The following is a 23,291-nucleotide window of genomic DNA, read 5'->3' on the forward strand; positions in this document are numbered from 1 at the left end:
GTAGTATTGACTATTCAAACTATTTTATCATTTTTCTTTCAAGTACTCTTCACTATCTTCTTTTCTACTTTCTTTCCCTCAAAAAGAAGGCATAGGTTACCATTATTGAGAGTCAATGGAGACATTTTTTAAAAATTCATGCTAAAAATAGTCTTGTTATTTGTGAAAGCCTTCTTTATAAGTAGACTATTGGAAACAAAATAACATACAGAAAAGATTGCTTGTCTTTTCCACTAGATTAAAAGCTTCTTGAGGAAAAGGAACAGATCTCTCTTGTTCACTCCCTGTCCAAAATTACCTAGCACACAGAGGTTTCTTTATTGATGGAATAATGAAAAACGGATAGGAAAAAAGTCATTAAAAAACTTTTCAGCACTTCTAAAAAGAATTTAAATGGAATATTATGCAACCTTTAAAAGAGCAAGGCAGATGTTTATGTGCTGACATGGAAGGATTAGCAAGATATACAGTATACCTCCATTAGCAAGATATGTAGTATACCTCCATTTGTACAAGAAGTTCATGCATATATGCTTATAAATATATAGCATATATCCCTGGGAAGCAATGCAGCCAACTGGTTACAGTGGTTGCATGCAGGGAGGGTAACAAAGGACCAGAGGTGAGAGGGAGTCCTTTTTTTTCCTGGTCTCAATAAGCCATGTTATTGAAGGACAACACATACGGAAAAGTGCACATATCATAAGCATAAAATTTACTGAGATTTTTCCCCATCTTAACCATTTTTAAACACACAGTTTAGTGTTAAGTATATTCACATCATTGTGAGGAGGGAGTCTTTTGTCCATGTATTCTATACATTTTGAGTTTTTGCCAAAAGCATGTATTACATATTCCAAAAACACCTTTTTGAAAATGCAAAGCACCTAGATACTTTATAAAATAAGGTATTAATTACCAAATGTTGGATGTTACTGAATTTTAAGATTTAAAAAGTTTTAAAAAGTTTTAAAAAGTCTTATAGTGCATACGTAAATATGGAAAATTGATATGAGAAAAGACTTCTGTAATTCCAAATCAAATGAAAATGTTCACTCCAGGCTGTATAAATGCGTTTTTCTTTCTTAATAGTACTAAAGCTTATCTCTTGGCAAATCCCACTAAAATGCTGTAAAATAAAGTATGCCAATTTATCTTATTCTGTGAAAACCCTAAAGTTATTAACTTGTCAAAGTTTATAGTGAGATGCTGTTAAATTTTGTTTAATAAATTAGTATTTCCCAGATGTTATTAATTAGGCATTAGTTTTAAAAATATGCTAAGGCAGAAACTGTACTCCAAAACAATATGTAGTTGTGAGGCCTTTTTGCTTTAATTAAACTTGGGACATAATTCCAGAAAATGAATGTAGAAATTTATTACACAGAATGTTGTGAATGATTGATTCTACCATACACGGTGCAAAGGTGAGTGCTTTTAACTTATCTAAAGGATTTTTACTGTGCTTAAGTAAATTAGATCACTGCTTTGCAGTTCAGAAACACAACATCTAAGCAGTGAAGTTTTACTAAAAATAACAAGGTGTCAATAATCCCATAATCACAATTTAATCTTCTCAGAAAGCAGTGCCATTGCCCAGGTACACTTGATAATATTACAAAATATTAAAAATAAAAAGATGAGGAGCGCCTGGCTGGCTCAGTCAGGAGAGTGTGTGGCTCTTGATCTTGGGGTTAAGTTTGAGCCCCATGCTGGGTATGGGTAGAGATTACTTAAAAATAAAATCTTAAAGGGGCGCCTGGGTGGCTCAGTCGGTTAAGCGTCCGACTTCAGCCCGGGTCACGATCTCGGGGTCCGTGAGTTCAAGCCCCGCGTCGGGCTCTGGGCTGATGGCTCAGAGCCTGGAGCCTGCTTCCGATTCTGTCTCCCTCTCTCTCTGCCCCTCCCCCGTTCATGCTCTGTCTCTCTCTGTCTCAAAAATAAATAAATGTTAAAAAAAATTTAAAAAAATAAAATAAAATCTTAAAAATAATAAGTAATAAATATTGTCTACATGAACCTATACGGAGGCTATATATGAGAGTATTTCCAGACTGTTTTATTCTACAGATCTGTTTATTCTTGCCCAATATCAAATGAGTAAAGAGACAGTTAAACAGAAAAATATAGCAGAAAAATAGCAGATCCTCTACATACCTTACCAACATGGTAATTTCCAACCATCTCTGCATTAGGACCACTGCTGGTCTAGATGATTGATAACCACTTTACAAAACATGTTTGACAAATCCATATGCTAAAAAATTGTAACATGTTAGTACTCTTACTTCTCCACTTACTCTCCTGCCATAACTCTCTTATCCTTTACATACCGATCCACTTGGTAACACTACTCTATTTTCCAGCCTCTTCCTTGCTCACTGACAAATTTTATGCAAAGTCCTAAAAGAAAGTGTTTTTTCCAGTGTGTGCAGGTTAAGGTTACTCTTAATGAAACAGAATACAAAAAATTTTTACAGGAAAATTAAACTATTCTTAACCAAATCAGTAAATGAATCGCTCAGGATGAATAGTCGTTTTAGATAAATGATAGGTAGTAACTTAAAAAACACAGTTGTACCAAATTCACTCAGAAAGTAAAATAAAATGAAGACCCCAGACATTAGCTTTATTTAGATAGTATACATATTTCATCCTTTCCAACTAAAAACACACTAACATAATAAGAAACAAACAAGTAAAGATATCATACATACAATGCAGGAAAATATCATAAATTAGGTAATTTTTCCATGAATTCTTGTGGCATTTGTAGTTTGGGATTTCTGTCTTATTGATAAGAGTGATAGGCACAGAAAATTAAAGAGACTACTATTCCTAAATTTTCCACCTGTTAAGGATTTCAGAATCACTATTTTAATAGTATAGGCAACTAGCATTATAAGGAAGTTGTAACAATTTAAAAATTAAATACATCAATTGTATACAATGAGCACCTTAGGTTTTAACACAATGGAGAGCAGAAAGGGAGTTGTTTTATGCTTCAAAAAACAAGATATGAAGATCAAGTTAAGTTCATAATTAAAGAATCAGAATTTGGTGTCTGGATCTTCCACTTTTTACTTAAAAGAACAGAGTTTCAAGTCGTTTTTTTTTAAACATTTATTTATTTTTGAGAGACACAGAGAGCAAGTGGGGGAGGGGCAGAGAAAGAGGGAGACATAGAATCCGAAGCAGGCTCCAGGCTCCCAGCTGTCAGCACATAGCCCAACACAGGGCTCGAACTGATGAGCCGTGAGATCATGACCTGAGCCGAAGTCAGCCGCTTAACAGACTGAGCCACCCAGGTGCCCCAAGTTTCAAGTAGTTCTAAGACCCATAAATGAGTTGTCTAAGAAACGATTTTCTAATTCTTAGCTCAAAATCTAGGTTATTCCAAAATATTTCATATCTAGATGATACTTAATGTCAGATGATACCAAGTAATTGGAATTCTTTTAATTTTATTACATGTGATATGGTACTGTGTTTATGTTAGATGACCATATTTTTCAGAAATGTATTTGGAAATACATAGGGGTTAGATGACAAGAAATCTGAATTTGCTTTACAATACATTAGAGACACCAGCAGCAATAGAGACAGATAAAGCAGGTATAAATTTTGAAATTCTGGGTGACAAATACACAGAATTGCTTTTTAAGTTTTTTTAAGTTTATTTATTTTAAGAGAGAGGGTGAGTAGGAGAGGGGCAGAAAGAGATAGAGAGAGAGAGAGAGAGAGAGAGAGGGAGAGAGAATCCCAAGCAGGCTCCACACTGTCAGCACAAAGCCCATCTCGGGGCTCAATCCCATGAACTGTGCATAATCATGACCTGAGCAGAAAATCAAGAGTCAGATGCTTAACTGACTGAGCCACCCAGGTGCCCCAATACACAGTATTGTTATACTTCTGTAGTATGTGTTTGAAATTTTTCATTAAAAAAAATCTTAGAAGAACAAAAAGAAAAAGAACTATGTGGAGTTAAAGGATTTCACACTACCTGATGTTTTAAAGTGGATGATCCAAAAGACAGTCCTTTTGCTTAGAGCTCTATATTCACTGGATATTTACAGCTTAGAACATGGGTACAAGTGTAGATATTAAAATATTCATTCTTATTAATATGCAGTCACTTGAGAAAACCAGTCAACTTTCCCTTTAGATATGTGGATGAGCTTGAACTGCAATGAAGAAAAATACTTCAGGGGTGCCTGGCTGGCTCAGTTGGTTAAGAGTACGACTCTTGATTTTGGCTCAGGTCATGAGCTTGTGGTTCGCGGGACTGAGCCCGCCGTGGGGCTTTTTGAAGACAGCACAGAGCTCTTTGCAGACAGCACGGAGCCTGCTTGGGATTCTCTCTCCTTCTCTGCCCCTCTCCCACTCATGTGAGCACACACTCTCTCAAAATAGCCTTAAAAAAAAAAAAGAAAAATACTTCAGAGAATACTAGATTTTGTTCTGTGAATAAGTGAGTATTTAACAGCTATTATTTTCCTATAGAAACATAAAATTTAGTAATATTTATTATTCTGATTGCATTATAATTGGGCTACAAATTCAATAACTAAATGTGGCTCATTTAATATGTTGTCCATATCTCTTTATTTAAATAAAGTAGATATATTTATATATAGAACAACTGTTAAAAACGTCTTTGTTTTTTGAGTGACATGAACAAAAGGCTGCCTGTTGGAAAAAGCATTAAGACAAAATTGGGCTCACAGTCTGGCTTTTGCACCTGTCCGAACCATTCAGGAAGAAATCTGGATGGGCCCTCCCTGAAGTGAGTTCAATTCTTGTCTACCCAGAACAGCAGCTGCTCAGAGATAAGACTTTAAAAGGTCTCTTGTTCAACCTTAAATTCTTTTTTATTAAAGCCGAAATCTCTTGTGGTAGCAAGGAGCTATTTTATGATTTTAAAAATTAACCTAATGCAGAGTTTGTTTTCTCAGGTGAGAAGTCAATTGCTTTTCTATTTTTCTACCTATTCATATTATTCTCTTGAAAACTGATGTTTCATTCTAGGAAAATAAATTGGAAATATGATGAAGCCTTATAAAGTTCATATATTACAAACTGGTCATTTCATATACATAAACTAGTTTAAAGTAATAATTTGAAATGTGGTCAAAGATTTATACAAAGGGGCACCTGGGTGGCTCAGTCGGTTGAGCATCCAACTCTTGATTTTAGCTCAGGTCATGATCCCAGAGTCATGGGATCGAGCCCCATGTCGGGCTCCATGTTGAGTGTGGAGCATGCTTGAAATTCTCTCTGTTTCTTTCTCTTTCTCTCTCCCTCCACTCCCTCCCCAACTTGCGCTCTCTCTAAAATAAAATTTTAAAAATATTCTTTGTCCATCCACAGGATGCAATACTTTGCAGACACTAAATTCACGCTTTAAAGAATATCTAAAGACTAGGAAAATGATTGTGGTATATGTTAAGGAAAAGAGTGTATTTATGACCATAAAGCTTTGTTCTAATATTGGAAAATATTTTTCACATATGGAAAATGGAAATGAAATGCACCAAAATGATAGTAGCTAAAATCTTGGTTGCATGATTTCCTTTACCAAACCTTCTATAGTTTTCAGATTTTCCATGACGATACATTTTCATTTGAATAAGAAAAAATTTACTTATGCTATTATGATGGCCATACTACCTCTTTTAAGATTGCTAACACAAACCACAACCAAACAGAATGATGTTTGGCACCAAATGTACTTTTTCTACTTCATATTATTTATCTATCACAAGCTAGGAAAAATAAATTTTTGCCCCCTGACCAAAATTAACTTAACTCAGACTGGGAATAATTTCTTTTTTTTTTTTAGATTGGGAATAATTTAAACATAAAAGGCTTTTTTTTTAATATTTATTTTTGAGAGAGAGAGACAGAGACAGAGCATGAGCAGGGGAGGGGCAGAGAGAGAGGAAGACACAGAATCTGAAGCAGGCTCCAGGCTCCGAGCTGTCAGCACAGAGCCTGATGTGGGGCTTGAACTCACAGACCGCAAGATCATGACCTGAGCCAAAGTTGGAAGCTCAACCGACTGAGCCACCCAGGCGCCCCAAAAGGCTTTTTTTTAATGGATAACATATTTTACTTCAAAATAAGTTCCTGTTTTTAAGACTCTCTCTCTCTCAGGAATGTGTATATATATATATATATATATATATATATATGGCCAGTTACAATTTTATTTGGCCAGTACAATAATATAGTAAAAAGGAATATATTTTTCTTTAAACATATGGGTCTCAGATAATTGACACGGCAGTTCCATTCATCAAGGGAATGCCTTCCTTCCACTATACACAGTGATGGTAAAAAAGTTATCAGCAGATTGTTACTGCTCTCTTGATAACAAAGAAATGTTCCCTAGTTCCAGTGAGGTATACAGGTCCATAAAGAAAATCCAAGTGATCCAAGTTTTAACACTAGAAATAATGCATATTACACTCAAAAGAGAATCTTGAGGGTTTGGGCCATGACTTCTACAAATTTATAATACAGTCCACAGCATTAGGCATATAATAGAAACCTAAGAAATATTTGAAGAATGAATTACATTTCCATAGGCAAGTCTTTATTTCCCCACTGTTTAGAAGCACAGTTTAAAATGGTGATGTGGCAGAAGTCTTTGATGTTAAAAGGGTTGTAGGAACGACTATGGCCTCTCCCATCCTTTAAGTACTCCCCTACTTCTGTGTGGATTTTTACAATGTTTACTGATAAAACCAAGCATTATATGATTAGATGCTACCAAATGCCATTTCTTGACCCAGCAACTATGTCATAATCATGTTATGCTCCTTAGCTCCTAATTCGATGGTTTGTACCTAATGAACCACAGAATGCCCCAAAAGTCTACCTTAGAAATCCTTTCAGTTCAAGGCTCATAGTGTCTCATTCCATCAAATATGATCTTAAAATCTGTGAAGTTCATTTATAATATCTATATTAAATATCTATATTAAAATATTTCTGAGAACAAACTTTTAGGTGCTAAAAATCACAATAGCTGTTAGGTCTTAACATAAAATGGGATCCTGAAAATCCAAACCTTAACCCAAACATTCATTGTTCACAAAAGCTTATCTAGAAAGGTGCTTTTGTTTTATTGCCTGTTTTATGACAATATTCTTATTCAAGAAAATATCAGTCAATGAAATGTCCATGGAATGTATTCACTTTCAACTCAGTGACTAAATCAAAGCCAGGGTTGGGCTGCCTGGGTGGCTCAGTTGGTTAAGCAGCCAACTCTTGATTTCAGCTTAGGTAATGATCTCACAGTTCGTGAGTTTGAGCACCATGTCAGACTCCATGATGACAGTGTGGAACCTGCTTAGGATTCTCTCTCTCCCTCCCTCTCTGCCCCTCCCTTGCTCACGCATGCTTACTCTCTCTCAAAAATAAACATTAAAAAAAAAAAGTCAAAGCCTTCAACTTCCTTCAACTATCTCCAAAGAGCAAAATAATTTTTTTTTATTTAAAGAGATTATAGATATGTAAGTTTTAGCTCTTACTGAGAGCAAAGAGATGGGAAGAAGTAACATCCTGTGAAAATATGTAGGAGTTCTTTGACCAAAGACTGGTCATAACACATATGGTGCCCTAAAGGAAAGGCTAACTATTTATTATTATTATTTATGTTTATTTTTGAGAGACAGAGAGAGACAGAGCATGATGGGGGGGGGGAGGCAGAGAAAGAGGGAGACACAGAATCCGAAGCAGGCTTCGGGCTCCAAGCTGTCAGCACAGAGCACGACGTGGGGCTCGAACTCATGAACCGTAAGATCATGACATGAGCCAAAGTCGGATGCTCAATCGACTGGGCCACCAAGGCACCCCGAAAGGCTAACATTTACAATTAAAACTAAGGCCAATAGATTTGCCAACTTGTTTCTGAGCCTTTAATATCTAACGGCTGATATGTGGTAACATAGCTGTTCTTTGTAGACTTACATGATCAGAATTTCCTTCTGTAGTTCAGAAGATTCAAAGTTCATGTTTCTGCACAAAGTAGACCTATATACCAGATATATGTAAACTTCTGTACTAAATAATCAATGCTTTTAGAATACAGTATAGATGCCAAAACCCTTTTAACCTCAAATTAATTTTCCTGTCCATACATACGTATTTCTATTTCTTATTAAGCAAACATAAGTGAGAAGGGAAAGTGACATTCTTGAAAGCAAACTGCATGCCAGAAATGCCAGTTTTCAGCTTTTATGTTCTGACCCAAATTACAAGTATTATTCAGTTAAGAAGGAACAGCAATTTTCACTGAATTTCAGTTTTGCAACATCAGATATTCGCCCCCCAAAAAAGTTCCAAACATATAATAAAACACTAAGCTTCAACATATCACTTTTAAAGTTTCCTTCTAATTTTCTCATGAAACATTTAAGACACACCATTTATAGTAAACATTGAAAATGAACATATTTGGAGGCACCTGGGTGGCTCAGTCAGTTAAGCGTCTGACTCTTGATTTCAGCTCAGGCCATGATCTCAAGATCATGAGATCAAGCCCTGAGTCAGGCTCCACGCTGGGCACGAGCCTGCTTAAGATTCTCTCTCTATCCCCACTCTCTCTTGCACTCTCTCTAAAAAATTAAAAAATTAAAAAAATTAGAATGAACATATTTGAATCAAGACTATAGATTTTAATTGTTTTTTTAACTCAAATCTTTTAAACATTTGACAATTTGATTACAGTATTTTACCAGTCTCAAATTATTTAATAATTTTTTTTTTTAATTTATTTTTGGGACAGAGAGAGACAGAGCATGAACGGGGGAGGGGCAGAGAGAGAGGGAGACACAGAATCGGAAACAGGCTCCAGGCTCTGAGCCATCAGCCCGGAGCCTGATGCGGGGCTCGAACTCACAGACCGCGAGATCGTGACCTGGCTGAAGTCGGACGCTTAACCGACTGTGCCACCCAGGCGCCCCAATAATTCTAATTTTATATCCAAAAAGTATTTTTTGTTTGCTCACTTTTGAATAATTAGCAAATTAGACTGTGTGCTTATATTGGTATCCTTGATACTGAACTAATGGTTATTTAGACAATGGTAGTGTTCAAAGTAGGGAGTGTCAACATCAACAACAGCATATGTTGAATGCAAATACTTTCAGCAATCAGCTAAATACCAGATTAACTACAAAACAGTGTAAAAGGACACCAGATTATCATTAAACAATATTTACTGAATACTTTCTACATGTCAGACATTAAATTGGCAACAAAGGACCCCAATGACACATAATGTTAGTAATAGGGCTAATATTTGTACAAAAGATGGTGGGCATAGAACCTTTCTGTGTTAAGGTCAGTGGATGATTTGATAAGGAGTCTGCCATCTTTATGAATTCCTTATGTTTGACTTATATTGAGTAATGGATATTCATTTTGTTTGGGGTTGGGGTCAAGGGGACGTGTCAAATGACAGATTACTGGAAATAAATAGGAACTCACATTCTCTTTCTTCTTTACTCCCCTACCCACCCAATTATGTTTACTCTTTATATAGTTAAATGTGGAGCAACGAAATTATAAGCATGCATCTATTTTATAAAGTTAATTACAATAGTTTTATCCTCAATTTATATGAAACGGCTGCCTGCATTTGAAAAAGTCTATGGAGAGCTATAACTGATGGTCCTTTCCATCCTAAGCATGGAGAAGAGTGTTCTTTGATGTATGCCTACTATTTGTGATCTGTTACTATTTCTGACCCTGACTCTTGGGTTCATTGCTTTTGCTCAGACAGTTACCCAAGAGTTTAAATTACACTTTTGCGAGACGTTTTAAAGAAGGTACTAATTATACACTCATGGTTTAGTCAAGGCCATTGCTCTTTTTGATATAATCAAGGACATAATACAACTCAAAAGTTGTCTACCATAATCTTCTTAACTGTTACCCATTGTACTGCTGTCACAATCACTTAGGAACCATTTCAACAGCTTAACTAATCTATGGATATATTTAGTCCCTATTCTCAGAGGCTTTTACAAAAGCAAATCATAATATAGCACAAAATTTAAAATTTGTTAAAATGACATTAATTGTAAATGTCCCAACAGCTCCCAAACAAGTTAACTACAACAGCACAATAAATTTGCCTGAATCCATACACTCCTTAATTTTAATGAATAATCTTTAGAATAAAATATTAATCATTATATTTTTCTATGTTAATCATTTCATCTTTTTTACCATTAATTATCCTTTCAATTATTATTTTCATGTTATTTGGTTTGAAATATTACTAACACATTTAAGCCACCATGATATTTTTTTTAAAAAACAATGAAACAATCTATGTAGTAAACTGTCAACATTTTAAACTTCTTAAAAAATGTCTCCAAGTTGCATAAAGAATTTAATTGATTAAAATAAATTAGGACACCAAGTCAAAATTCAAACTGGCAAAAATTTGGGCAAAAAAGTATCACAAATCATCCTGTCTTGGGAATTCAACTAGATTGTACTACTTTTATACAATCGCCAAAGGAAGAACTAAAAAAACCCACAGGCAACCTACCCACCCCCAAGAAAACTACATTATAATGAAGTAACTAAGTTCTGGATGCCTTCTTCCTAAGGCATCACATTAATTCACTTGGGACTGTCCACAGGGTTGATGCTTGTTTACCTGCGGTGTTAAATGCACCCTCTGCTTCCCTGTCCTATTTGCACTTTGACAGAAAAAGGAGTCCCTTTACAAACAAGCCTAGCTTTGTGGCAAAGCAAGCAGAAACAAACCAAACAGTGAACATGGCAACTTCCAACCACTCCGTGGTGAGGGACAGCATAACTCTCCAACTTTCTTGTGCTCTCATAAACACATACTATGAAAAATGCTATTTTAAAAATGTTTCCCTTTACAAACAATTGTCATCTTGTAAGACATTCCCTGCCCCTCATCTGGGATCGAAACAGGTGTGAAAAGGGTCCTCTAAGCATAATTCTCACCAGAAATTCCACCTAAACGGCAGTTACCGTCACCTGCAAAGCTCTGCGGCTGCCAAGGCGGACCTCTGAACGCGGGAACTCGCTCGGGCACCCGAAGTCCAGTGCCAGGGGCCGGCTCGCACCTCTCCCCACCTCACGCCCCCAAATCCTTGTCTCTCCTCCCTCGCACGTCCCCAAGTCCTCTCCCTCCCCACGGCCCCCCAGTCTTCTCCCCCCATACACCCCCAAGTCTTCCTCTCTCTCCCCCAAGCCCCCCCAATTCTTCTCTCCCCAATCTCCCACACCCCTAAATTCTCTTCTCCCTTCCCTCTCACGCCCTCGAGTCCTTTTCTTCTCCAGACCGCCTCCCGGAGTTAAATTCCCTCTCGTCCTCTTCAGAGTTTTAACTCGCTCTTGTCCCTTAAAATAGCTCCCTTCAAGATCCCTGAATTCCCGCTCAACCGTGGGCTCCCGCCCCTCCCTCCCCACTCACGAGAAAAAGGGATCATCCTCAAAGCTGCTGCTCAGCATCCCGAACATCCCGGCTCCGTCACGGGCGGCGGCGGACGCGGACAGGTTGGAAAAGGATGTAACTCGCCGCGGCCGCGACCCGAGCCAGCCTTCCCCACACAGTCAACGCTTCTCTCCCGGCTGCGAAGGCGGTGCCCGCCGGGAAAGGCGGTGCATGACGCCGAGCTGCTTTCCCATTGGATGCTGTTATCTTGACGTCACCAAGACGAGGCGTGGAACAAAGCGCCGTTGCCATGGCAACTGTAGTCAACACAGTGGAGGCGAGAGGTTTGGCTTCCCTCCAGTCAGGCAGCCCTTCATGAAGACTCCTGAGGGATGAGATAGCTTGTTCCTTGGAACAAGGAACACAAAAATTAGACCACTCTCTGTGTGACCTTGGGCAAATCGTCCTCGGCATTTGGGCTGGATGGCTTCCAAAGATCCATTCACTTGCTGCATTTTGTGATCCACAGGAGTCCTATGCAAAAACACTGTGGTAGTTGGTCAAAAGCTGGGCACAAATAATGAGAAAAAATGTGCAACAAGTTTTTGAGTACAGTTAATAAATAATGTACTCAGTGCTTGAAAGAAATGAGACTTATCAAGTTTCACAAACTTATTTGCCTTTTGTGAGTCTAAAATTCAACAAAGCAATATTTCCCAAAGTGGGAATGCTTGTTATATGTAGATATGGCATTTCAAAAGAAGATGAGAGAGTTGCTCTCGTTTTGGTCTTCTTTCCAGTCTCCATTTCAAGGCACAAGTCTCACTCTGCTACTAATATGTCTTTAATACGTCTCCAGAATTCCTTAACCTAACAGAGTAGACCCAGTCATAAGGCCTGAAGCAAGCCCCCATATCCAACTAAAATTCCAGTACTATATAGTTTTGTTTTAATTGTATCTACATGTGAACCTTCTGTTTATGGCAAAGGAAAATGGTTTTAAATTTAAAACAGTGCAATACATTAATAGCTAGTGTCTACAAATGTAACTGAAAAAGTGAGCTAACTTAAAGAAATAATACAGGTGGGATTCGGACATGGTGCAGGGGAAGGATGTAGGACAGTGGTACTCACATTACTGAGTTTTGGAAAACACTGTCCTGAGACCTTCCACTAGTCTAAAGGCAGGTGGAGGAGAAGGTAGAAGAAAAAGAGGACATTAAAGAAAGTGAAGAATGATAAGAGTATAAGAAGAGATGCACTTTGTATGTCTACCTTAAATACAGTGCGCACCCCAGACTCTTTAGGGGGCTGTTCTGTGGAGACAGAGGGCCATCCAGGGCTCCACAGGGCTTCCTGGGACCAGGCCAGAGAGGTGGCACTCTTCCAGCATGAAGAAGCATGCAGGACCTGATTTGGAGGTGGCAGGAGTGCTCAGAGGTTATTTTGGGAGCTGGAAATTTAATCCTTTGGACCTCTTACCTCCCCACCTTTAGCCAAGTTCACTGGCAGCCTCCTTTTCCTGAGACTGGTGGTGTGAGGTAAGGCAGATTTTACGCTGTCCAAGTTAAGATAGCGTAGCCCTTCCAGGAAGAGGATATTTTCTTCTCCTCTGGCCTCAGAATGAAGTTCAAAGAGCACATACATGTTAGGGATTTTATAAATTAGTTTCACGGTAAAAAAAAATGTTTTAGAAGACTTGAAATTATTTTCTCTTTAAAATAGTACAACCCAAGATGTTAAGGAGGGACAGGGTTTTTAAAAATCTAAAAACAAAAACCCCCTTAAATGAAATGGGGTAGATTATTGGTGATAAAGGATAGTAAGTATTAAAATAGCTTTGGATTAAAGTCGAATAAAGCTACTTGGAGGAAAAATTTCCCCCTTGTTTCCACTGGGGTTTTCCTTAGGCCCACATTGTTAAAACATGAAAGCTTTATTCCAGGCACAGGTTAGTGACAGAGTTACCTGGAGATCCAAAAAGCAATTTGGGCCTAATAGCAAATGCTTTAAAAAAACATAATAATAATGGAGAAGAGTTGAAGCTGAAGAGACCTCATAGTTTCAGACCTGATGTGTAAGATATGGGAAATGAAAGAAGTACGAGAGGATGAATTTCCCAACAGGGAGCAGTAGAGGCTGGAGCAGGGTTACAGGGGAGAGGGGCCTAGATTTGACTATAAATAGAATCACAATAGCTAATTGTAAGCACTTCATGTGCATTAACTCATTGAATCCTCACAAGATTTTTGTGGAGTAGAGATGGTTTTTATATTCAGTTATAAGTGAGGCAACCAAGAAACAGAGAGGCTAAGTAAATCGCCAAGATTTACTGTGTCTTGTCAATAACAAGCTGTGTCTTCACACAGCTAGTTATTGAACAGGGATGGATTCCTGGCACTTTCCCTCGTGTGGCTGGTCGCATGAAATGTGGGTGACTGGTCACACTGAAAGATGCAGGATGAAAGCAGGTAATAATTTCTCAGAATCATACTGACAAACTAAATAGTGGGTCCAAACTAAAAAGCATAAGATTCAGTGGAAATATATTTAAACCAACAATTCAATTTTTATAAATATTTATTGAGGGCCTACCTTGTGTTAGGCACTGATCTAGACACTAAGGTATTGGAGAACAAAACAGACAAAAATCCCTGTCCTGGAATTTATATTCTTGTAAGAGCGGAATAAAAATAAATGGCATTGGGGCGCCTGGGTGGCTCAGTCGGTTAAGCGGCCGACTTCAGCTCAGGTCATGATCTCGCGGTCCGTGGGTTCGAGCCCCGCGTTGGGCTCTGTGCTGACTGCTCAGAGCCTGGAGCCTGTTTCTGATTCTATGTCTCCCTCTCTCTGACCCTCCCCCGTTCATGCTCTGTCTCTCTCTGTCTCAAAAAATAAATAAAGGTTAAAACAATAAATTAAAAAAAAAAAATAAATGGCATAGAAAGTAGTATGTTAAAAGGTGATAGGTGTAAGGGGATGGACTTGTGAATTATGAATGGGAATTCTGTGTAGGACTCATCGAGAAGGTAAATCTGAGAAGACTCAGTGGAAGAAAATGGACATCTATCAGAAAAACACTCCAGGCCAACGCAAAGGTCCTGAGGTAGCATGTGTATGTAACATGAGGTAGTCTGGTATATATAACATACGATCTATTCATATGTCCTGAAATTTACCTTCAGAGGAATGAGATGAGCTAAGTAAAGTGAAAATTATGTTTTGGGATAATAGCTCCTATGTATACGTCCCTATGTTCCAGGCACTGCATTAAGTTCTTTACATACATTTTCTCATTTAAGCCCTACAGCAGTCCTATATGCTAAGATGTTTATACCCATATTACATGTGAAAAAGCTGAGACCCATAGAAATCTGGTGAATGTCCAGTCAGTTCAAATCCAGATTAGTCCAACCCCAAAGCTTATATCCTTGCCACCACCCTACTTTGCCTCCCTATAAAAAAATCAATCATTTGCTGAGCACTTCTATGTACATATGTAATCTTTAACCACACCTCAACTTATGTTTCATTAGGAAGATCACTAACTGAATTGAGAAAATACAGAGAAAAGCATAAGACCAACACTAACCTTACAACGCTATTAAAAACACCAAGAGTCAAAATGTCAATGAGTTCTCTTTTCTTTTATCCATTAATTCATCAACTATTTATTAAGGACCAATTATATACCAGGCACTGTTCTAGGCATTGAGGATGCAAAACTCCCTGGCCTCTTGGAGCTTACATTCTAGTAGACAGCTCTTTCAGCAGCTAATTCTGCAATTATCATTGTTACAGCACTTCAGAATTTTTAAAACGCTTTCAAAGACATTATCTCAAGTGCCCAAGAAGAAATAAACAGGCTCTTGAGTGCCTGGACTTTCAGACTTAATCATAGATCACCAGAGCCATCAGTGGTAGGTCATTATAAACACCTTTACCGCAGTTACTTTCAATGTATCTAGGGTTTCATTGTCCTAATCCATTTGTCTTCAGCTGTGTTCCAGGAATGAGATGTTACAGCAAATTCACAGGGGGCATCATGAGACACTTAAAATTTTGAGAAACTTGACATCTTTTGGACATTGCACAAACTAGTAGCTTGAAATAGTTCACATTCAATATTAGATTGTGCTATATTCCTTTAGATGATGCGTATCTTTGGAAAGCTAGGTTTTTAAAAATTACTATGATAAAAAGGAAGTACCCCATGGAAATCCATGTGGAACAGGAATTGCCGGTGGCAGAGTTTACTCTGTTTCCAAAGTTTGAGAAGGCGAGCTGTGCTAGAGTAGAACACATCTGTTAGTAAGTATGATTATTAAAAAATGACATAAAATTATTTTTCTTTCAATTTATGTGCATTTTTTTTTAATTTTTAATGTTTATTTATTTTTGAGAAAGACAGATAGAGGGCAAGCGGGGAGGGGTGGAGAGAGAGGGAGACACAGAACCTGAAGCAGGCTCCAGGCTTTGAGCTGTCAGCCTAGAGCCCGACACAGGGCTCGAACCGACACAAGCTGTGAGATCATGACCTGAGCCGAAGTCAGATGCTCAACCAACTGAGCCACTCAGGCGCCCCTATGTGCATTATTTTTAAAAATACTCCTGAGTTTTTAGGACTTAAGTTGTTTGGACCTTACTACATAGTAAACAGAATTGTTTGGTATTTCCAAACAGCTCTGAGGCACTAAGGGCTCATGGACTGAGATAGTTTGGAAACCTCTGTCCTAACCCCAGGATTTTTATTTTTCCAAATTTCTGTTTTTAAATTGAAAATTGTGTCATGAATACGTTTTCTCTAAAAGATGGGATTAATTTTCTTCTTAGCGTTTCTCTTCTTTTCATTTAGCTGTCTTACCAGCCTCTGATAGGTTTACATCGTCCTCTTATGGTAGATGGGGGAATGGTGCATAGAAATGACGTGACATCTAATAAGAGCATAGATCCCAAGGTCTTCAAACTCCCTGTCAGGAGTTTGAACTCTAGTCAGTATGGCATCATTGTCCAAATTGGGAACAGCTGCCTCTCTCTCAAGATACCTTTACTGACGGTAAAATTGTTTAATAAATACACAAATCTGCAGTGCGTATGATATGCTTGGTGTCCCCTTAGGTGTTACACATTTGCCCATGGCAGCCCCACTCCCAAGCCTGAATTCCTTCCACCAGACGGGAGTTAATGAGTACCAAGCTCCATCCACAAACTCATGGGCTCTCTCTCTCTCCCCCACCACCGCCCCCCCCACCTTCTGTGCGCTGTCCCTCTCAAACAAAAAAAAATTATGTATTTTCCTGCAACTAAACTTAATTTACATTCTGAGTTCCCATTTCATTGGCAGTAACATCCCCCACCCCCAGGGAGACAATGCCAAGCTGTAGTTGGTTTTCAACCATGCTGCCTCCCTGAAGGCGTCCTTTATTCCCCTCACTGGCTGGAGCCAAGGCCGCTAAGCACCTCACCATGTGCCACGCAATACAGTACAGGGAAGAATTGTCTTGCCCTAAATGCCAATAGGACCATCTCTGTGAGAAATAACACTCACATTTATCCTCCAGTGCCATAAAAATCCAAAGCAAGTTTGAGTTTACAGAAAGAATTTTCCAATGTTCACTTCTTTTTGGTGCCTGCTACGGAGCCTAGGGCTGGAGTTTTATTCACACTGAACTATAAACAAGCAGCAGACTTTTTCAGTTACATTTATTTTCCATTTCTGTGGACGTGTACATTCATTCATGGCTGGCTGTTTATTTTTCACAAACTGTAATTGAGTTATTTTATTGGAAAAAAATGTAAAGAAGATGTCACTTTCTGGAGTATTGGTAACTACTATCTGCCTTGGTGGAAAGATGCTTTTAGGCAGCCTCTTGGGGACAGAAGCAGAGGCTCCGGGCCCTGGAATGGGACTAACATTCAGGTGGTAGACAGGAAGCTCCTAGGAGAGAAGCAAAGGAATGTTTTGTTTTAGTAATGGAAGGCCAGAGAGGAAGGAGATATTAGAAAAAGCTGTGGAGGAAGTGAAGACCCACTGTAGGCTCAGGGCTGAGCCAAAGATTACACTATTGTTAATATATGTGGGGAAAAGTTTTGGCTTTTCATACATTTCTCGGAGGTAAATCTTTGAGGCTTGGATACTTGGGACTATATATCATGATCTTTTTAAAACAAAGACTTAGATAAATGCTCTCTTTCATTTAGCAGTAGTTTCCATTTAAAAAGTGTGTACCAAGAGTTTTACAAACTTTCTCTCAATGGACTCTTTCAATAACCCTATGAGGGAGGCATCATCTCCATTTTGCAGATAAGAACACAGAAATTCAGACAGGAGTGATTTGCTTCCCCCCTAAGGATTCCAATACTGATCTAACAATTTCAAGGTCATTTTCTTCTCACTACACCCATAGCCAGCTCTCAAACAAAAAAGGACTCAATAGTATGGAAGTACATAAACATGAGGCATCCAAGATTGTTCAAACTTTGATGTAGATTGTTTGGTTTAAGTACATGAAGAGGTTTTCCTGAAAAACAAACAACAAAAATATTATTTAATGAATAAAACCAAGACTATTGCTCCAAGGGCAATTTTAATGACAATGTAAAATACAAATATGTTAATTTTTATTTGTAGTGACAAAACTCAAACTTTCTACAGAGCTCTTAATGGATCCATGTGTAGTTGATAAACATCCACATCCAAAACCTGATTCATTTTTTAAGTTTACTTTTAATTGAGGTATAATTTAAATGTGATAAAGCACACTAATCTTTTAAAAATTTTTAACGTTTATAATTTTTTTTTGAGAGAGAGAGACAGACAGAGTGTGAGAGGGGGAGAGGCAGAGAGAGATGGAGAGGCCTTTTGTGAAGCAGGCTCCAGGCTCTGACCTGTCAGCACAGAGCCCGATGCAGGGCTCCAACTCACGGAATGTGAGATCATGACCTGAGCCGAAGTCGGACACTTAACTGACTGAGCCACCCAGGTGCCCCAAAGTTCACTAATCTTAAGTATACAGCTCAATAAATTTTTACATACAAATAAAACAATGAAAACACAGCTCAGTTGAGGATATAAGACATTTCCAATACCCCAGAAATTCCCTCATGATCCCTCCCAGTCAATCTCTCTCAAAGGTAACCAGTATTCTGAGATTTGTTTCTTTTGCTTAACATCATGTCTGCAAATCATTCATGTTGTTACATATAGCAGTACTTTATTCTTTTTCATTGCTGTGAAGTATTTTATTGTACGCATTTACAAGTTACTCACCTACTGTTGATCAAGTTTTGTTCCTTTTCTTCCTTCCTTCCTTCATTTCTTTCTTCCTTTTCCTTCCTTCCTTACTACCTTCCTTCCTTTCATTTTTTGGCTTTTAAGAATAAAGCTGATATGATCATTCTTGTGCATGTCTTGATTCATTTTAAAAATCAGTTTAACATTCAGCTCTTTTTAATCTTATCATCATTGAGATTTGGGAAACTTTTCTCTACAGGAAATAATTTTATAAGGATTTTTCTATTGAGTCAACACTTTGATGTTTGTGACTGTCTCTATTTCTTTTGTGTGTAGAAGAAACACATTGCTGCTTTTTCTAAAAAATGAAAAATTTTAGAATCATAGAGCCTAAAACAAGTTGAATAGTAGAAAGTATTCTTTAAGAAATACTGTTGAGGTCATCTGTTCTCAGGAACTGTTTAATGTGACTGTCTAAAGTGCTATTTTAAAAGTTATTTTTAAATCTTTGATAAGATTTGGAGAGAATTCAAGCTGTGGGTGGCTGTCTCACTATGAAGGCAATGATTTGAGAAGTCTGTCCAGGGGTTAAGGGAATTACTTTGGAAAACATCAAGAACTTGAAATGCCTTCATCCGTTTGTCTTATGCTTAGATACTTCTACTATTTGAAATGGTAGGGGAAAAAATCCTTCCATATAGTTCCTAGAACTATTTGAAATGGTAGGGGAAAAAATCCTTCCATCCTAGAAGAGTTGTTTTTAATTTCAAGGCCATGCAAGTTTTAATATTATCCTGGGCATATATTTTGGGATAATAAGATGAAGTGGCGTCAGGGGGTTAATAAGTGGCTCCGAGTGATACCTAGTTTCCCCTTCATTCATATCTCGCATTGTTATTTTTCTAGAAGTAAGTAAACACAGGCTTTAGAGAGCTAAGTAATCTGTCTAAGGACATATTGCCAGGAAGTAGAGCTGGGATTGAAAGCCAGCTTGTCTGACTGTGGACTCTGGGCTCTTATTAATACACCACGCAAACCTTTGCTGGCACATGGTAGACTGTCTCCTTTCCCTCCAGATGATGGCAAGGCTATGACCTGGAACTGGAGTCAAAAACACAACAATGAAGGCCAGGCAAGGAATAAAAATGAGGGAAGCGGGATAGGTAAGATGGTAAGAATTAATAATCAAAATAACAACAAACACTATTGTGTCAGGCACACTCGAAGTGCTTTACGTGTTTTAACTCCCTCAGTCCCCTGAACCATCTAATGGGATGGACACTGTTATTACACCCACTTTACATGAGAGGAAGCTGAGGGTCACAGAGGAGAAACCACTTGCTCAAGGTCACACATCCAGGAGTCTGGACCGGGAACCCGCACTCTTAACCCTGTGCTGTAGGGCCACGGGCTCCTGGAGGGGGGCACGGTGGGGCACTGGGGGGCTTGCCCCCCAGCCAAGGGGGAAGTTGCTATTCAGCTCCAGATGATTGCCCTGCAGAAATTCATGCCCACTGGTGATATGGAATTTCATACGGAATCTCCTAATTTTTAAAAGCTAGCCATTAATTAAAAACAAAATACCTGAGCAAGACAAACCGAACAAGCCTGTGGACTGGATCTGGCCCGCAGGCTTTGAGTCTGTGATCTAGTTACGGAGAGTGTGAGTTTTCATGGCATGAAAGGATACCCGAGCCCGGTAACATCCACATATTGTCTTCTGAACGTAACTCAGAACTGTGTTGACAGCAAGTCTTGTGCTGTGAGAGCTAAGTGTCCTGACTCCTCACAAAAGGCCTTTGTGAGTGGACACCAGTCACCACCACATCGCTGGCTACCCATATCTTAAAATACCAGGGCCATGAGGCAGTAGTTTCATTTCTGCAGGATCTTTAGATTGCAAACTAATATTTTCGTCTGGTTTGCAAAAGTCCAGCATAAAGTTATCAGGTTCTGGGTATTATATTAACTTTCTAATTCTGTGCAGTCTTTTTAAAAAATTTTTATTTTTGGGGCGCCTGGGTGGCGCAGTCGGTTAAGCGTCCGGCTTCAGCCAGGTCACGATCTCGCGGTCCGTGAGTTCGAGCCCCGCATCGGGCTCTGGGCTGATGGCTCGGAGCCTGGAGCCTGCTTCCGATTCTGTGTCTCCCTCTCTCTCTGCCCCTCCCCCGTTCATGCTCTGTCTCTCTCTGTCCCAAAAATAAAAAATAAAAAACGTTGAAAAAAAAAATTTAAAAAAAAAAAATTTTTTTTTATTTTTTTAAATATGTTTTTTTAAGTTTTTATTTATTTTTGAGACAGAGAGAGATAGAGCGTGAGCAGGGAAGGGGCAGAGAGAGAGGGAGACACAGAAGGTGAAGCAGGCTGGAGGCTCTGAGCTGTCAACACAGAGCCCGATGCGGGGCTTGAACTCACAGACTGCGAGATCATGACCTGAGCCGAAGTTGGACGCTCAACCGACTGAGCCACCCAGGTGCCTCTCTAATTCTATGCAGTCTTAAAGTGGTCCTGAAATCATCTTGCCTGTGCACTATTTACTTGTATTCCAATTTTCCCTTTTTTGAAGACTATCCTCCCTGGATGGCTTTGGAAAAATTAGAATCTAACAATGTAGGTAATACAATTTCAAAAGCCCATTTATCCACATAAAAAGAATCTGTTAAACTAAATGGGATTGGATGCTTCCAAGATTTCTTTTCCTCTTAGTATTTGTCACTTGTTTACTTACATTTGTTCTGTCTCTAGCCAGGGTGTATAGGAAAGCCATAGGTTTTAAACAAAAAGCTTACTAGGCAACATGGTTAGAATTTTGTTTCTTTTACTTCTTTTTTTTTTTTTTCCTTTCAGATCTTAATATTCACACTGGGCATGTATCCTAGGTTCTTAGGGGAAAAAATATTTAAGCACTGTTACCAGTTTCTTAGGGCTCTCATAACAGACTAACAACAAACTGGTTGGCTTAAACAATAGAAATGTATTCTCTTACGGTTCTGGAGGTTAGAAGTCAAGCTGTCAGCAGGGCCATGTTCCATCTAAAGGCTCTCGGGAAGAGTCCTTCCTTGCCTCTTTCTTCCTAGTTGACAGTGCTCAGTGTTCCTTGGCTTATCCCTGTATTGCATCGATTTTTGCCTCTGCCATTACATGGCCTTCTCCACTGTATCTGGATCCAAATCTCTCTCTCCTTACAAGGACACCAGTCACTGGATTTAGGATCGAAACTAAGCCAGAATGACCTCATTTTAACTTGATTACATCTGCAAGGAGCCTATTTCCCAAAAGGGCACCACAGGTTTGAAGTGGACGCGCATTTCGGGGAAACACTGTTCAACCCAGTGCATACATCTATTAGTAATTTCTACAAAAATAATCAGAATAGGTACAAAACAAAATTCTTAAAATTAATCATTAAACACGACTTGAAATAAAAGCCAACAATGAGCTGGCAGCTTGAAAGTGCATACCTTCATAAAACTTTATGGTAGGCATTTTGGATATTAACGTGATTTCTTCCAACTTCTTCCTACCTTTTCCACTCTCATTATCTCTTTTGCTCTATTTTATTCATTGAATTGTTAAAATTTCTCTTTTATCTTGCTGTATTTTATGAATTTTCATAGAACACCTGATGCTTTTCTGGAAGCAAGAATGGTAACAGTAAATAAAATAATAAAATAACCACTGTTAATTTGATGGTAGTGTTGAGATACTGGCCTCCATTTGAGAACAAACTCATTATGAGATGCTTTCTAACGTGATAAAATGCCAGTGTGGATCTCAGAGTGATGTCTCTAATTGCCTAGACCTTTTTGCATTAGGTATCTGCATGAGTTATAACTCCTTTGTGAAGATAAAAAGGCTGCTGCAAGAAATTGCCCCAGTGCTGTAAGAGCTGTCCGACTGGAGGGCATCTCAAATGAGATTAATGATGTCTGCCTTAATATAAGAAGATTTAGCATAACCAAGATTGTGGATTCTGCAGAAAACTGTCAGCACTCATTTATTTGGAATAAATATTATTTTTAATTAAAGTCCTAAGGTAGGTTATCCCTGAACTAATGAGATCTACAGTGATTTCCTTTGGGAATTAATTTTCTTTCTTAATTCTCAGTCATTTTGATGATTATGGTTCATTCACTCTTCCACATGGCAGTTTTATATGACATGCTGATTTCTAGCTAAAGGCACTAAATAACCCTGTATTTGTTTTCACATGGCACTCTCATTTTCTAATTATATTTATCATTTAACCCAAACCTTCTTATAGGTTTGTCTGTCCCAACTTAGCTGTATATGGTGAGTTGGCTTTATAAAGTAAGATCACTCACAAGAGAATAAAGCTTCATTCTAAGTGAAATGACAGGAAACATGAAAACATAAAATAGCATTGCTATTTTAAACTTTTTTTTTTAATCGATTCTGGGTCTTTGCTAGGCACTGTGCTGAATGTTTTATAACACATCAACTCTAATCCGCATAGGAACTCTGCAAGATAGGAATTACCATTTCTGTTTAATAGATCGTGAAACAGAGATTTAGGAAGCAGAGCAGAGATTTAACTCGATAGCTCATGTTCATAGCACCATGCCATGCAGCCTCAATGGTGGCAACCACCCAGCTTTCGGC

The 23,291-nt window shown here is 38.4% G+C and overlaps 1 protein-coding gene across 4 annotated transcripts in view; it reads right to left on the bottom strand.

Annotated features, from left to right (window-relative positions):
• The window catches only part of MLF1 (myeloid leukemia factor 1), a 36,567-nt gene extending 24,913 nt beyond the window's left edge, over positions 1-11,654 (bottom strand). For all 4 annotated transcript variants that reach the window (XR_007457532.1, XM_049629643.1, XM_049629642.1 and 1 more), the window contains exon 1: positions 11,474-11,654. Coding sequence is in view for 3 of the 4 variants with exons in the window: in XM_049629643.1 (XP_049485600.1) it covers positions 11,474-11,520 (47 nt within the window). In the remaining variant the exon portion in view is untranslated. The remainder of the gene's footprint in view (positions 1-11,473) is intronic.
• Between the last annotated feature and the right edge of the window lie 11,637 nt (positions 11,655-23,291).

This window comes from Panthera uncia, chromosome C2 (assembly GCF_023721935.1).
Source record: "Panthera uncia isolate 11264 chromosome C2, Puncia_PCG_1.0, whole genome shotgun sequence".
Lineage (NCBI taxonomy): Eukaryota > Metazoa > Chordata > Mammalia > Carnivora > Felidae > Panthera > Panthera uncia.